Source organism: Lipophrys pholis, assembly GCF_963383615.2.
Source record: "Lipophrys pholis genome assembly, chromosome: 17".
NCBI lineage: Eukaryota > Metazoa > Chordata > Actinopteri > Blenniiformes > Blenniidae > Lipophrys > Lipophrys pholis.
The window spans coordinates 17,046,694-17,059,425 of NC_137643.1; the positions used below are offsets into that span (position 1 = coordinate 17,046,694).

General features: G+C 43.7%; 1 protein-coding gene across 1 annotated transcript in view; it reads right to left on the reverse strand.

Moving 5' to 3' along the window:
• Window positions 1–2,632: 2,632 nt before the first annotated feature.
• Window positions 2,633–12,732, reverse strand: part of trim71 (tripartite motif containing 71, E3 ubiquitin protein ligase) — a gene marked incomplete at both ends in the record, with an annotated part of 28,153 nt that continues 18,053 nt past the window's right edge. Inside the window, 5 exons of the mRNA XM_080484980.1 lie at window positions 2,633–3,205; window positions 3,341–3,481; window positions 4,143–4,640; window positions 5,088–5,330; window positions 9,101–9,235. Coding sequence (XP_080341106.1) covers window positions 2,633–3,205; window positions 3,341–3,481; window positions 4,143–4,640; window positions 5,088–5,330; window positions 9,101–9,235 — 1,590 coding nt within the window. The remainder of the gene's footprint in view (window positions 3,206–3,340; window positions 3,482–4,142; window positions 4,641–5,087; window positions 5,331–9,100; window positions 9,236–12,732) is intronic.

Here is a 12,732-nt window from a genome sequence, read left to right on the forward strand (position 1 = left end):
GTTACAGTAGATTCAACCAAGAAGGGTTTTTTTTGGGGAGGGGGGTTCCCCAGGCTGAAAACGGAGCGAAGACCACAGTACAAGTTTTTATTTCCACCCGTGATCTTTGGTCCTGGCAGTGACGGGACACGGACTGCACTGCGACACAACAAGACGTACAAATATCCTACGAGGCATGTGCTTAAATAAAAGTAAAAATGAGGCATTCAGAATGAGTAACAAGTTGAGGTATTTGTATGTGTAAAAAAAATGCACAGTAGCGATGAGTTCATACTTGAGGTAATTGAGGAGTCGAGGTATAACAAAGACAGGAGGCTTTTAAGATCATTACATCTGAGATACGAGGACGCGAATCCCCATAAAGTGTGCGGACGGCGCTGGCCTCTGAGGCGAGAGCCCGTCGGTGAGCATTTGTCTTAAGGTTGCTGGTCCCGCTTGGAGGAAGTGGCTGAACAACCTCAAATGTCTTTTAAAACAAACAAAAAAAAAAAAAACAGGGTTGGGGGGCATTATGGGGCAGATTCAAAATCCCACAGAAGAGAATTAGTTTCCATCACCTTCTGTGGACTTTAGCTCTGGAAACAAGCAAGGATAAACTGAGATGCTACGTAGGAGATAAGGGGCGGCGAATTAATGCGAGGGTGGAGAAATGGTTTCTCTTTGGTGTGTGTGTGTGTGTGGGGGGGGTCTTCACAAACGTCTATTATTGGATGTTAATTCTATAATTCACTCACACAGCCGGGGTCTTGGCACTCAATGAGACTCGAGTACGTTTTTGTTCAGCGACCGGCTTCACAATGAAATCGACTCCACGAGTTCCATGAGTGTTAGACTTCAAGAGCAATGACTTTTTTTTTTCTTCTTTTTTTTTTCCTTAATGCTTTAAAAGGGGAATTATAAGCTTCTTTTAATTGCCAAATCTACAGTTGGCCATTGTGCAGAGATTCTAACTTTGGTTGACTAGTAGTTGGTTTGTAGACCTCCATCTTTAGAGGAATCGGTCTCCTCAACTCTATGCATCAATAAATAAAGCGGGCCGCTTTCTGATGGCGCCCTCTCATTGGACTGGACTAAATCCTCGGCCCCAGGAGCCGAAGGACGAGGGCGTGGCTTTCAACCACGATCTACATCCGTACAGGATTGCAATGTTGGGCCTTTCGTTTCGATATTATTAATGTCCTCTGGACGGCCGCGTCAGGCCTCGACTTCCGAGGCTTTTGTCACACAGCATGCCTCGTTGAAAAGGTGTCATGCGATCATATGATTAAATCTACACACGTTAAAGATGACTAACGTCGCCGAATCTCCAAGGACTCGGCTCCAAAATCGTTGGGTGGGTCCTCCCGGTCGGAGAGGACGCTGCTCTCCTTGCATATCATTTTTCAGGATTACAGGATACGATGGGGGGGGGGGGGGGGGGGTAACTCTAATAATACAAGGCTTATCTTGAGGTTCATGTCAGGAATCGTCAAAACACAACTTTCCTGAACTTCTCTAACAAGGAATTCACCCAAAAAAAAAAAAATGAAATCAGGTTTCGTCGGTAAAGCTAGAGCAAGGGGCCTGAAATGTATTTCTAACTTTACATCAGTCCGAGGGTGACCTGAGCTAATTCTGATTCTATCACGTTTGGCATCTCTTCACACAGTCTTCTTAGGCTATCATGACACTCCAAACTCCTCGGAGCCACAGAGAGAGGAGGGTGGATGCATTTAAAAATAAAAAATAAAAATAAAAAAAGAAGCTACCTAACCTAAAAAAAAACAATTAACAACAACAACAACAACACAACAAACAAAAACATGAAAGGACACTAGTGTTCTCTAGTTTCCTCTCTGAGTGAAGCCTTCTAAGGAGAATAAATCATGCAGCCTCTACAGCGGTCTGAGTATTGTCTCAGCAACAACATTCAGGAGGTTCACTTTAACTCATATTTCAAAAACGCACAGCAAGAATTCCATTAATCCTGTGCAAACATCAACCCAAGTGTCTATTCTTTTTTTTTTTCGTCTCTCTTAAATAACAAAGTGTAGAGGTAGACTTTTCTTCTTTGTAAAACTTCACGGACTAAAGACCTCTGCTCAGTGACTATGAGTACATTCGTAAAGAGCTAAATGAGGTAGGTGTGGAGCAGAGGATACAAGATTTTTTTTTTCCAAGAAGTGAGAAATTCCCTGAGATGTAGAAGCGAGGAGAGCTGGCGGGGAGGATTCAGAGCGGCCGAGACAAAGGGAGGGAAATATGGCTCTTTTTCTACTGATTATCAATTTGTAGAGGTCCCCTTTTTGTGTGTGTGTGTGTGTGTGTGTGTGTGTGTGTGTGTGTGTGTGTGTGTGTGTGTGTGTGTGTGTGTGTGTGTGTGTGTGTACACACACCACAGCGATCTGGTTTTAAAAAAAAAATAAAAATTGAAAAGCAACAAATGTGGGGAAAAAAAAATGAAAGTAAATGGTTTTAATTTCCCTTTGTTCCGCGCTCTCAACCGTCCCGGAGCTCTCCTCCCTTTTGCTGATTCATTCTCTCGCCTCCATTTCCTTCATCAAAAAAGAAGAAAAAAACAAACAAAAACAAACTGCCAGAAAAAGGTCAAACGGAGGGAGAGAATGTAAAAAATAGACTCTTTTTTTTTTCTTTAGAATTTGAGAATGCGATTATTTCCAAAGTCAACGACCACGATGACTCCGTCAGGCGTCACGGCCACGCCGGAGGGCCGGTCCATCTGTCCGAAGCCGCTCCCCTGTGTGCCAAATTTGCATAAGAAGTTCCCGTTGGGCTCGAACACTTGGACCCTGTGGTTGCGGGAGTCGGCCACGATGATGCGGTTCTCTTGGTCCACGGCGACGCCCTGGGGCCGCAGGAACTGCCCGTTCCCGATGCCCTCGGAGCCCAGGAAGCGGGCCGACTGGCAGTCGGGCCGGATGACCAGGAGCCGGTGGTTGTTGAAGTCGGTCACCACCAGGTGGTCTTCGTGGTTAAAGGCCACTCCTCGGGGAGAGTCAAAGTGTTTCCAGAGGGCCCCCTCGAAGCCGTACTTATTGAGGAAAGACCCGTCGGGGGCGAAAAGCTGCACGCGGTGGTTCCTGGTGTCCGAGACCAGGATCTTACCCTCAGAGTTGACAGCCACATCCCAGGGATAGTTGAACTGCCCATTCTTGGTACCCTTTTCCCCAAACTTCAGCAGGAACTGGCCCTCAAACGTAAACACCTGTCAGACAAGGCAAATGTGTTGCAGCTCAGCGTGTTTACATGTGAAACAGAGAAAGTGGAAACACGGGACGCGTGTTTATACGGGTATAAAAGCCAGCTTTGACTCGCGAAGCCCAAGGGAGTTTTCCATTACCTGCACACGGTGATTGTCCTTATCGGCCACAACGATTCGTCTCTGACTGTCGCAAGCGACCCCTGCTGGACGATCAAACTGCCCGGGCCGAGAACCCAGGGAGCCAAACTTATGGTGGAAGGCACCGCAAGGCTTGAAGATCTGGAAACAGGAGCAGAGTGATTCTATTGAAGATATTCCAGGACATTAGAATGTTTCTACGACCTCCTACACCGCGGAGGAACTGCAGATTCTACTGGACGCGTCACATTGCAGATTGTCGTCATTTTGGAGTAGGAGAAAACGACACACAGAAATAAATGTTACGGCTCCGTTTCGTCCTCTACTCAGACTAAAATAGTTATCCGGATACTTTAATCGGAGGTAAAGGATTTCTTTGGTCATGTTTCCACATTGGGCTGTATAAACACGGCCAAGAAGGTTTGATCAACTCAAGAGTGCAGAAGAAATACATATATTCAAATCACTATAGTTGCAGGCAACTTCTGGTACGGTGCATGGTAATTCACACACATGAAATTAAATGCAGTGATTTTAAATATATATTTTTTTTCAGTATTTTTACATTGAGTAAAATGCTATTTTATGCTACAGGCATATCTTAAAGACAGTTGCATTAATAAGTGCATGGAGGCAAGAAATAAAGGTATAAACATTTTAGCAGTAAAGTCCATTATTACTTATGAATAATCAATAATAACTGATAATTAGCAGCTATAGTTCAGGTGCTGTATAATGATACTGAATTCATTCATTCACTGTATGTTGTACAGCCACACAGAGACGGGACCCAGCGCTCTACCTGTATGCGGTTGTTGCTGCGATCAGCCACCACCACGTATCCCTCCTTGTCGACACTGATGCCCCAGGGGCGACACAGCTGGCCGTCACCTTCCCCCTCGCACCCGAAGGACGACACCTGCGAGCCGAGCGACCCGTAGCTCCGCCCCGACTTCACCGTCACCTTGAAGGGGCTGCCCTGGATGTGCTGGTTGCACACCAGCACGGACACCAGGTGCTCGCCCTCGCATTTGGGCAGGTAGTTGATGGTGTACGAGCCGTTCTGGTGGTCCGTTACCTCCGCCGCCGACAGGCTGCCCTCCGCGGCGGACATGACGACGGTGGACACCGTGTCCCCGCCGGAAAGGCGCGGCTCGCCGTCGTGGTCGTACCCGATCACGGTGAAGGAGGCGGGCTTGCCGCGGAGCGCGCTTTTCAGACCCTCGCCGTGGGCTTTGGTGACGGGGGCGAAGGCGCCGCTGCTGATCAAGCCCATGGATTGGATGGCGATGTACAGAGCCTGGAGGGATGGTCATGAGATCAGAACTGCAGTTACTCATAACAAAGAGGAAGAAAAGGTTAAAAGAAAAAGAACAGAAAACCTGCTGCAACACTAGAACATCAAAATGTTCTCAAGTTGCTTTGGACATCTGATCTCCTGCTGGTGTTTCACAGTGAAAATCTTTAGGTCAATATCCTGACGGTAACGAAAACTCTCAGGGCTTCGCATTTCCTTTTCAAGATGGCTTATGTACTGTCACATCCTGGTATGAAATGTCTTCAGTCCAAACTCTAAATTACAGCTTGATGCTGCACAGGAAGGGCTCATTACTCTGAATTAAATTAGCATAATATGTCTAATTAAACCCATAAAGTGCCATTGGAAATAGGAGCTTCCACTGGATCCAGTGAGTGGCGGCTGGACGGCAGCATAAAACTCACTGAGGCCTCGAGTTTGAGTGCTGACCTGGTCTGGAGGAGTGAACATGAAGCGGTCGTCCTCCTGCGGCTGCAGCAGGCCTCGCAGGGCCTTCAGCTCATGGATCTGGGTGAGCATTCGCTCCCGGGCCAGCAGCACGTCCAGGTGGTGGCCCTCGTCCAGCACTTGGCTGACGGCGGCGATGGTGCTGTCCAGCTTGGTCAGACTCTGGTGCAGCTTCTCCACCTGCAGGTACAGAGACTTGGCTTTCACCTGACGGATCTTCTCCACCTGGAAAGACATTAAGAGGAAAGGAAATACAGTTAAATGACTTACATTATGCCTTTTGAAACCTGTGGTGACAGAAAGTGTGTCCTCTGGATGGCAGTAATGAGTGTATACACACACAGAGCAGCCTCTGACCTGCAGACACAGAGACTTGAGGTCTCAACATCACCCAGTGTGATACATGGAAGGACAAATTAACAAAAACATTTGGTTTTATAAGCGACTGTGGAAGCTGTCTCCTATAATTAGGTTCAAATGTAAAGCAAATGTCAAGGTTCATTAAAAGCAAATTGAAAAAAATAGGAAGGATGCTTGCAGGGAGAACGCAGATTAAGTTCCTAATAAGAAAAAATAAGTAAATAAAATAAAATCCTCAACCATCACTTAACTATCACACATTTGTGCTCCAGTGAGCGGCCAGATGAAGTTACAGTGCAGCTGGGGAACAGAGGACATTAAAGAAGGTGGCAGAACCTGAGAAGCCGAGATTGGGCTTTTACTTACCGCCACCTAACAAAAAGAGCATGACACAAAAGCCCTCTATGGTTAGAAGGACTTCTGATAGTAAGGGCGGGACTCTGAAGGAAACAAAGAGTCCGAAAAGAGAGGGACCTTTTGTCAATTCTTGGCATAAGTGAAACTGCAATTTGCATCTGTGAGACTAGAGTTACACTTTATAGTGGATGAGGACAAAGACTGGAGTTGGGCTTTCTGATGGTTGGACGGCTGGTTTCAGGAAGAACGGCTCACTCGGTGTGTATTTCAAAGGGTCTGATGTTCTGCAAAGTGCCGGCTACTTTATAGTTACAACTGCACCTAACGGCACAACTCCCGCTGGGAGCACAGCGACTCACAAGCGTTCGCGTTTCGGTTCTATTATAGGGCCTCTGTTGCTCGGTTGGTGGAAAGAGGGGAGAAAATGTGTGCTTAAGTACAGCTGCTGTTAGGTTGCTTAAATTGTATTCGATTACATGTAAAAGAACTGGTTTTGGTGTTGCCTCCTGTGTGTATTTATTTCACCGTTAGTTGCCAACACTTGATTCGATTTATCCATACAAAATCTCTCAAGACAATCCATAAGAATTATAGGAATGTTTTTTTGTTTTGTCAGCAAATGTGGAAATGAAGCAGGAATTTCCAGTTTAATGAATAAAACATTTCAATCTGCATAATTGTAGATCAAAACAATTTGATTATGATTTAAATTAAGAGTGTAGTCAGTAATGACAATTTTAAAACAAGCCAATTAGGTTATATGGTGTCAAATGTACAAAATATATTATTTAAATTCAATAAAAATTCATATTACCATAGAAATAACATAATAAGACCAGACAATCTTGGAAACTAAATTTATGTGGGTATACCAAGCAAAATTATTTTTCCAGCCAGTTTAATCATGCAATACAACTTTACACTACAAGGTGGTGTATTTCGTCACTGAAATAAGGTTTACATTGCCACCTTATGGACAACAGAGTTAAATTTGACTTAATTTATTCACAGAGCGCCTTAAGGTTCAATGAAGCGAATATCTGTAGTTTGTGACCGCCGAACAATGTTGCTGCAGACTACTCAGGAGCACGAATATCTTTGTGGGTGTCCGATTCGACGCTGAGTCACTGTCGAACGCCTTCCTGGATTCAGTGTCTATTCTCCTGACATCTCCGTCACATCGGCTGGCGGAGCGGTAAATGCGCGCGGAGTCATTTTCAATATCTTGCATGAGTCAGGGACGCTCTGGATCAGTTTGCAAGCGCCGCACACCTGAGATGACGGCGGCCGTGGAGCGGAGCCAAGTGCGGCAGGAGAAAAGGTTCGAACTGGATTAATACACAACCCCAGAGCTACACTATACTAATGTTTCACAATATTGTGTAATAAGGTGGGAATAGTACTGAAGGTGTGCACTCAAACACAACTCTATTTTCTAAAAGTTACTGTATCACAAGACTAAACTACTTCTGTTAAAATACACTGGAGTGCAGAGTAAATAAAAATAAATCAAAATGTTGGTCACTTGATTTTCACATGCTTTACTGCATCATAAAAAAGACTCATTTGGTTCAATTTAAGTGTAAGTATGTTTCCTCTCATCTCAGAAGTGGCACAATGTAGATAAAACTGGGTCAAAAATGCAGATCAAAAGGTTTGAATATCATTTCGAACTGATGGTGTACTCAGCAGATCGATGGGATTTTAAAAGAATTGAATTCAATCACATCGGTAATAATGCACTCAAGCAGAAATGTATTGCATACTTGCATTCATAACAGCACTAGCACATGATGCTCCTGTAGTGCATGCATGTATACAATAATGCATGCATGCAAGCATGAACGTCTTTATGAATGTATATATGCGTGCATGCATGTATGCATGCATGTACACATGCACACGTGCATGTATAACTGAACTATAAATGAATGCATGGACAGATGGATGGATGGATGAATGAATGACCAATGTAACGCAAACTTTCCTTCACGCAACAAAAAACAACAACAACAATAAAAAAAAACACAGCAGCTAAGCATCCCCTGAGTAAAGATGGCGGACGGCCAATCTCCTCAGAAACTTCTACGAACACAAAAAAATCTAATCATCAGTCAAAACTCACATCCTTGTGTAAAAGCCTCAAATCAAACTGAAAGTAAAGTTACTGTCAAGGATGAAAAATTAGATTTGTAGTGATGTAAGACAGATTATGTGTGAGTGAAAAAATGTCTGACACTTGGACCTACGCGGAGGGAAACACATGCATGCAGGTCATTTATTATAACAAGCCTGCTGTGAAGGAAAGACTATAACAGTGTGACATATCATCCTAATTGAGGTAAAATGTAAGTGATAAATCATAACATATATTTATTGCTTTCCAGTGAGAAGCATTTCAGCTTTATTCCTCACAACAATGCCAGGCAGGCTGTAAAGACTTCATTATGCCATTTTATATCATTAGCTAATATTCAGGAGGCAACCAGGGAAGCTTATAGTTGAAGAAACCGAACTGCCAAGCACCCGAAAGAACCGGGGACTTCTTTAGTTTAAGTCTAATCAGCGTTGCCTGACAAATAAGCTCCATGGTAAAAAGGTGGAAGTAAAAACGACACGCATTATTCCAGGGGTTCTCTTCCAAGGAACTAAAAGGTTTCTTGTGTAGTTTCTCGCATGCATTTCCACTGCAGCCAGAAGTCTCAGGGATTATTACGCCCGTCGGGTTAATGAAGTCATGAACAGCAATGTTTGTAAATAAACTACGCCTCTATACCATTAGATGGGTAGAAGCAATGTAGGTGATGGACAGGCTGCTTAACTGTAAATAGGTTTGACTGTTTCTGATGGTGCTTTATTACGTTGTAAATGAGTTCATTAAGAAAAAAGTGGATGTGATCAGTGATTAGTACTAGGAAAATGGTCCTGCAGTCCAAATTCAACTTTTCATAGCAACGAGATCCAAGGAATTTGTATTTTCAGACGGAACTGCAATGGTTTAACTGTGTTTAATTCTACTCTGGTGAAATTTAGGTTTTTTGCTTTCATGTGGATTATATAATCACTTCAATGGGTGTCCACTGCCAGAGACAGCTTATTAATGAGAAACTACCAAAGTTAGCGATCCCAAAGCAACTGAATTCACTCAACGGAACTTGTATTGGAAGATGTTTCGCCCCTTACAGAAGCAGCTCCATCCGTTTGACCAGATTCGATACTTGAGAACGTGCGTAGCCATTTCCCCAGGAACCTGAATCGATAGAGGTGATGACGATTACCTTCCACAGAAGTTCACACTCCCGCTCCTCCAGTGCTTTCTTGTGTCTCAAGACGAGGGCCTTCACTTCCGTCTGCACCACCTTGGCCTTGATCTCCACCTGCTCTGCCATGGCCTGCACCTTCTCCATGCTCAGCTGCGGAGACGAAACAAACAGCCAGTTATACCAACGTGAAGCAGGCGGAAAAGGCAGCGCGGTGGGGTTTTGTGCGTGTTGATTCAGAGAGGAACGAAACAGGATGAGGAAACAATTAAAGGCCGCTGTATGCGTCTTCCTTCTCGTGGAAAGTCGCTACATAAACACCTGCTTCATTTGTTGTCTTCCCTTTTGTCTGGTTTGGCAGCTCGTTGAGGGAAAAAGGAAGTGCAGGTCAGGAATAGGAAGTCACTTAGCATGGCACAAAATGATGTCCTAATGAGCCGATTCATCTTTTTACCTTCACTGCATGTGTGGAATAAAGTGAACTTCTGGGGCTACAACTATCGTGAGCCTACTTTATTACTTTGATCAAGAGACAATGATGTTTAGGGCATATATGTTTATTCACCAGCTTTAAGATGATCACATCATGGTAAAAAGCATATCCTAATAAAGGCTTTCTTGACTTAAAAAGAAAACAAAATGTTTTTTCAAACAAATCATTTCATGTTACAGACTTTATTCAGGTTTTTTTGACTTTGCCTAGATAGATTTTGAGTGTATGAAATTGATTACATAGAATTGTAATTCTTATGACAGAAATGAACAAAAAAAGATATATACAACTTCACAATGTGTCCAGCTTTCTTTTCAGCTATTAAATGAAGATCTCAGCATTTACTACCACACTGGGGTAAATGCGCATTTCTTCCTTTGTCTTTCTTGCCAACACCCCCCCCCCCACAGAGTTTTATCAGGCTTTCCCTCAGGCTGGTTTGCTGGGGGGGGTCACCGTGTGAGCCGGACCTCACAGGGACGAAGGGGAGGTGGGATAACGCTTCCTTTGTGATATTGGCTGCAGGGAGCAAAGGTCACCTAAACCTCTACAGGTCGTGATCTGCAACCTCTGTCTTAAGACACATCGGCCCCACCCCCACGGCAGGAACAAAACCTGGCAGCAGGGTCCTTCTCTCTTTTGCCTAAAGGGTCATCTATATCAGCCCCCACCCCCCATTCAAGAAACAGAGGCAAGGAAATCCTGCAGGGATCGGGGGAGGACTACTAGCAATACAGTGGAGAGAAGACGTTTGTCTTCATGGTCACATGTTTGAGTTTTCTTCCCCTTATTTTCATACCTTCGTCAATTTTCTACCTTCTGTGTCTCATGATCCATCTCAATTGTCTATCACATCCCCAGAGGTGCACAGCTTGAAGCACAAAGAGAGTCCAACGAGCCAATCACACACTGTGGAGGCAAAGAGCTCTGGCCAACCAGGAGGTCACAAGCCCGGGGTCAGAGGTCGAAGGAGATAATGGCTGTAGAGTCGGCGGAAATTTCCTACCTCAGGGGGACGAGGCGTACGTGTGTGTGGGTGTGTTTACATATTATCTGGCGTCAGCATTTACTCCCATGGCGACCTGGACAGAAGTGGACACACACACACTGCCAGATGGTAGGCGCTGGATCTTTTGACTCGGCTGCACGTATGCTGGTGTTGATTCCCGGTTTGTGTGTGTGTGTGTGTGTCCGATTTTATTTTCAACCTTGTGTGTGTTGTGATATCTTAGCATTTGCAGAACAGCCAGCGTGACACAAGTACCCTTCCATTAAGATACAAAGTATGACTCGGTCAGACAAAGGTCAGGCTGAGAAACAGATAGGTGAGGCGCATGCTCTGCCGAGGAGACCGTACATGCCAGCAAGTCATACGACCTCAGTGGAAGAGGTAGTGTTTCATGTTTTGGGTATTTACCAAGGTCACAACAACACAGCCCCACCTTCAAGGCAAACTGGATAACACGGGTGTGTCCCACTCCCTCTGGCCAGGTGTGACCTCAAAGCTTTAAAAAAAAAAAAAAAAAGAAAGACGCCTATTTATCTCTTTAAAGTCAGCAACCACAACCTGTTTGTGCGCTTTGTTACCTTGTTGTAAATAAATAACGAATAGCAAATATGGAAGTGCCAAAGGCTGAAATGATTAGAATCTTTTTTTTAAACCTACAGTATCTTAAAAGGATGTTACTGAATGCAATCCATGCAGCGAGCTAGTCTACAAAAACTGGAGATTGCCCAGAAAACAAAATCTACAGCCAAGTAGCTGAAAAACCCAATGTTCAACAATTATATCCGATTATAAAATGTATTCAGGCTTAACACACCAAATTCCTGAAGCTGTTGCCTTCAAATAAATAAAGATGAATTCAATCTTGCAGAGATTATTGTTATGATGAACAGGGTGGAAAAAAAATCCCTAAACAAAATCCAACTAGCATGTGTGGCCAGCTATCGCCATTCAGCAGGTTAATTAACGAACATGTTTGAGTGGATGTTGTTGTGAGGCCATTACATGCAATGTTTTTTTTTTTTTTTTTCTCCGACAGCCTACACTTACTTTATTTTTATAATCTAGACAAACATTCAGAGAAACTGTGCTGGCGTAGCGAGATGACACCACTTTATTTCCCATGATGCTGTTTTAAGCTTGCAGTTTACTCAGAAAGGGTTAACAGCTGTCTGAAGCCACAGCAGCTCTCTGAAGCTCCAACTAGTGGCAGGAAGGTGAATCACAGTTAATCAGCAGCCAACACTAACAGCCTAAAACACTAATAGATTGATATTTCTGTTGCTAACAAGTGAGAGGACGTTCAACCATTTAGACGACTCGTCATGTGTGTCCCTAGTGAACATAACCTCTTCTTCTACAGCTACACCCTTAAGGTTGCATTAATGCAATCACCAGGAGTCCACACACACACACACACACACACACACACACACACACACACACACACACACACACACACACACACACACACACACACACACACACACACACACACACACACACACACACACACACACACACACACACACACACACACACACACACACACACACACACACACACACCAAATTGAGTTATCAATAGAGTAATCACACTCAACTCTACAAATTCACGCTTCTCACCTTAAAAAACTCTAAACTTGGGTCAAAGCAGTATGAACACGAGATGATGCTGTAAAGGTGGGCCGGTCCTTAATACAAGGACATTAAAGTTGCTGTGGTCTCATTAAACTACTTGTTCAGCATTTCCTTTTGAAAACTATCCTGATTATACTGACATTTTCGCACCCCACAACGCTTGAGTAGATATTTAAAGTGTTTGTAGAGTAGACACTCGATGCGACCACAAGTGTGGGAGGAATCAGACATTACACTTTGTTATACCAGAAGAGAAAAGAAAGAACTTGACAATACATCAATAAGAAATATCTGGCAAGGATAAAGAAATATGCAAACAAATAGTCCAAAGAGACAAGAGAAAAGTAAAATATGTTCATTTCAACAGGTCTTTAAAGTTAAAAGTTTAAAAAAATGTGAATAGAGGGTTTAATGCTGTTTTTTTATGTTTTTAGATAAAAACAAGAAACTTGTACTGAAGCCTAAACACACAAAGTCAGAGGTATATCTGTACAAAAGTGTTAAAAAGCTA